Raw genomic sequence first — 3,677 nt, forward strand, 5'->3', positions numbered from 1 at the left:
TTTTTTTTCCCTTCTCGCGATTTATTCATTGATCTTTGAATTTACTTAATTCGAGTACGATTTACTAAGATTCAATCGTTATATTCTGAAGGAAAAAAAAAAGAAGAAGGAAAAAATAAAATATCCAGGCTCTTTTTTGGATCAGAATATAGTGTGAAAGTATGCAATTTCTTATATAACTTGGATTAGATTGATGAATTTCTTAGTGCTAGGCAGAGAAAAGAAAACCGCACTCTAGGATTTACTTCAATTCTTCCAATTAGTTTGAGGTGGGTTTTGAAGATACTTTGATAAATAAAAAATCGTGTCAGCAAAAACAGTATTACCCTAGCCAGATACAGTTATAAGTATACTCATTGTCTGATCATCTATCTTGCATGGATCTGGGAGTGGGACAACCAACTATAAGATCTTAAACATTAAGAGAACAGTGTTGTGGCTGTCGAAGTGCCTTTTTTTTTTTTGGGTAAGGTAGCAGTGATTCAATTAATTATTGGGTTTGCTATTCTAAACTTGATTAGTGAAATGTGGCTTGGAGTTATCTGCTGCAGCTCTGAACCATGCTTGAGGCCCATAATATTTAAGCCTAATTTTATGACTTCATTGGATACGTAAAGGTTATAGGTGGGAGAGGAGATGGGTGCTATAATCACCATGTAGAGGTTTTATTGAGAGGATTCCCTGTTACTATGAAATGTTTCATCTTTACATATCAGTTCACAGTGCTTACAAGATAATAAATGATAGGAGTTCTGTGTCTATGTTTTTCATCTTTAATTTTGTTTGAGCAATTTTTTAAAGTTCAGTCATCTTTTATGATTGATTTAGGTGTATTGCTTGCTGTATCGACACATTTACATCGTTTATGAGAAAACTTTAAAGTTTGAGATTGCTTCATTTCATTAGTATTAGGGGATAAGTTTCTACTCTGAAACTGTGCTAGATGCTTATGCACTTAATAGGCATATTCTTCACGTGTAATGGCTCTGTTTTTTTCACGCAGGATCAATTAGGCGATATACTACATTGGATTAGGCAAGCATTAGCCCTTGTATGTGGATTACTATGGGGTACCATTCCTTTAGTTGGGGGTATCTGGTTTCTCCTGTAAGTTTGCACATTTGGTTGGTTCATTATAAATTAATAGTTTGCATCAAAGGTTGCTGCACTTCTGATAAAAGATGATCTGCATTGTGAGTTGAGTTCAGTCTGCAGTTTGAGAGCATCATACAAATGATTTGTTATCCCAGTTATTGTAAACAGATAGTTGGGCAAGTTTCTTTAGTTCATTATTGTGTTAGCCTGAACAATAAGGATCAATTAAGTACTTCGAACTTCAGATTCCAAAGCTTATCGAGGAACTTGTTTAAAACACACACACATATGTGAAATATTGTTTTCTGTGGCCAGTGATCACGTGACCTTCAGATGTTACTTAATTGGAGGAAAATCCTTTTCAGTTTTCAAGGTTTGAGTAACTAGGGAAACCCATATGTCTGTGCAACATGAACATTTGTGTGTATGTGGATATAGACGTAGATATGTCCAGGTAACATTATTTTTCTAGAACAATCATTGTTTCTGGAGCTTTATCTTTTCCTGGAGGCTATTTATGACAAACTTTAGCATGGTCTCAGTTTAGAGATATCAGTTACTGCATCTTTTACTTTTGGGTGTGAAAGACAGGCTAGTATCTGATAGCTGAAACCCAGATGCAATTCACGATGTAGGAGGAAATATTGTAGTCTATTGCTGGTATTCGTGGTATGATCTTTCACACTTGGTCTGAAGTGATGCTGTATTCCCCGAAAAAGGAGAATCTATGTTCATTGCATCGCGCAGAATTCTCCTTAGATTGTTGCTTGGTGATGTGGAATGGCATAATATCAAGTACTGGATGGTAGGCTGAAGTTGGTAAGCTATGGGTGGGTTCTCTTATCCGAGTCTGCATGACATAAGGGGACTGGTGTGGAAGAGTAGAGACGATATTTTTATTTACCATAGGCTTCTGAGATATAGTAATCCCGGACAGTGCCCATAGGTTCAACTGGTGACTGGATGCCTAGCTGGGCCAGTCCTGTAATTAAATTGTTGTTTATGCTAGTGATCCTGTTGAAACAGGAAAATCCGGCTCAGTTTCAACTCAGTGGGCCACTAACATCACATACACAAGAGGAGTTAGTTGGAAACTGAGGCCAAGTACCTTTGTGACGTGAGCATAGTTGATAAGTAAATTACCTAAAAGCAAACCAAGACCTTGTTTGTTACCTTGACTGTTGTTTTGTTTTCGCAAGTTGATTATTATTCATACTAGAATCATGTATTTGGTTCTTTGGAGTTGGTGAAAGTATATATAGTCAACATCTGAAAAGCAATACATGGAAACATTTTGCTAATGCTATATCAAGTTGCTATGTTCTAACTTTTTGGTTAAAAGTGATGACTCTTCAAACATTGCAAATACATTCTATACAACCGAATATACTTGTTATAAAAAATAAACATCTGATGTCTCATCTCCATTCGAAATAAGAAGTTATCTCTTCCCTTTTAATGTTATACTAATGCAGTTCTTTGGGAAGTAATGCTTCTCTTCATCATCATAAGTACATGGTGTCCTATGTGTGATTTAATAAAATGTTGAGGGAAACATACTATTTTACTTCTTTGATTGGCGAGAAAGATCCCATATAATTAATGCCAGCTGCTGATATCGATTTTCAGATTTTTATTGTTCTCCTCTGGGATTATCTATGCTTATTATGCACTTGTACTGAAAATCGAAGAAGAAGATTTTGGTGGTCATGGAGCGTTGCTCCAAGAGGGCCTCTTTGCTTCGACATCACTCTTTCTGGTATGTACGCATTTTCCAAGTACTCGTTCCCTAATGTTTACGGTAGATAAATAACAAATGTCTTTACAAACTTAATCACTAACCTATTCTATTTTCAGCTTGCATGGATTCTAGCATATAGTTTGGGACACTTTTGATTCACTATGTCAACTCGGAGCCTCTTTTTTCTCTCTTCAGCAGAATGACAACTGATATTGTTTAGCTTAGAAATACGAGGAAAAATTTCTGGGAATTTCAATCTTGACTTTCAATACATTTGTGGATCTTTAATCGAGTGTGCAATGTGCTATGCATAAGCAAGAATTGCCTAACCTTAAATTTTATTTTTCGGGGTTTTAATTTTACTCACCCCACCCCCACCCCCACCCCCCTTTCCTGGGACCCAATTCCTCTTTCTATGGAAGAAAAATACCATCTAATTGTCATTTTTTTGTTTGAATTTGTTGTATGTCAAGCATACATGGATTTGGATATTGCTTCTTACTTTTGTTATCTTTCTTTTACGGTATTGATTCTTTTTAGTTGTGTTTGTTTAAGCCTCCTGAGAAGTTGATTTTTAAGAAGTGATTTTGTTAAAAATGACAATTTTTCTTTTCTTTTTTTTTATTAAAGGAAAATATGTGAGCTAAAAATACGGAAAAATTGTGGAAAATGATCATTTATTTATTTTTTTAGCATGTAAGGGTTCAAAATGGGCGTGTAGGGGTGGACAAAATGATCAAATCAAATTAGAATCAAATCAAAGCAAGCGGTTCATTCGTTCTACAAAAACTAAAAAATAATTGTTATGGTTCTTAGAATTGAGAACTATTTGATTTTGGTT

At 35.2% G+C, this 3,677-nt stretch overlaps 1 protein-coding gene across 1 annotated transcript in view; it reads left to right on the plus strand.

Annotated features, from left to right (window-relative positions):
• LOC111407545 (uncharacterized protein C20orf24 homolog) overlaps positions 1-3,327 on the plus strand; it is a 4,140-nt gene extending 813 nt beyond the window's left edge. The window contains exons 2-4 of the mRNA XM_023037107.1: positions 1,004-1,107; positions 2,725-2,854; positions 2,953-3,327. Coding sequence (XP_022892875.1) covers positions 1,004-1,107; positions 2,725-2,854; positions 2,953-2,991 — 273 coding nt within the window. The 3' untranslated portion in view covers positions 2,992-3,327. The remainder of the gene's footprint in view (positions 1-1,003; positions 1,108-2,724; positions 2,855-2,952) is intronic.
• Positions 3,328-3,677: the final 350 nt, after the last annotated feature.

This window comes from Olea europaea, chromosome 13, assembly GCF_002742605.1.
Source record: "Olea europaea var. sylvestris chromosome 13, O_europaea_v1, whole genome shotgun sequence".
Classification (NCBI taxonomy): domain Eukaryota; kingdom Viridiplantae; phylum Streptophyta; class Magnoliopsida; order Lamiales; family Oleaceae; genus Olea; species Olea europaea.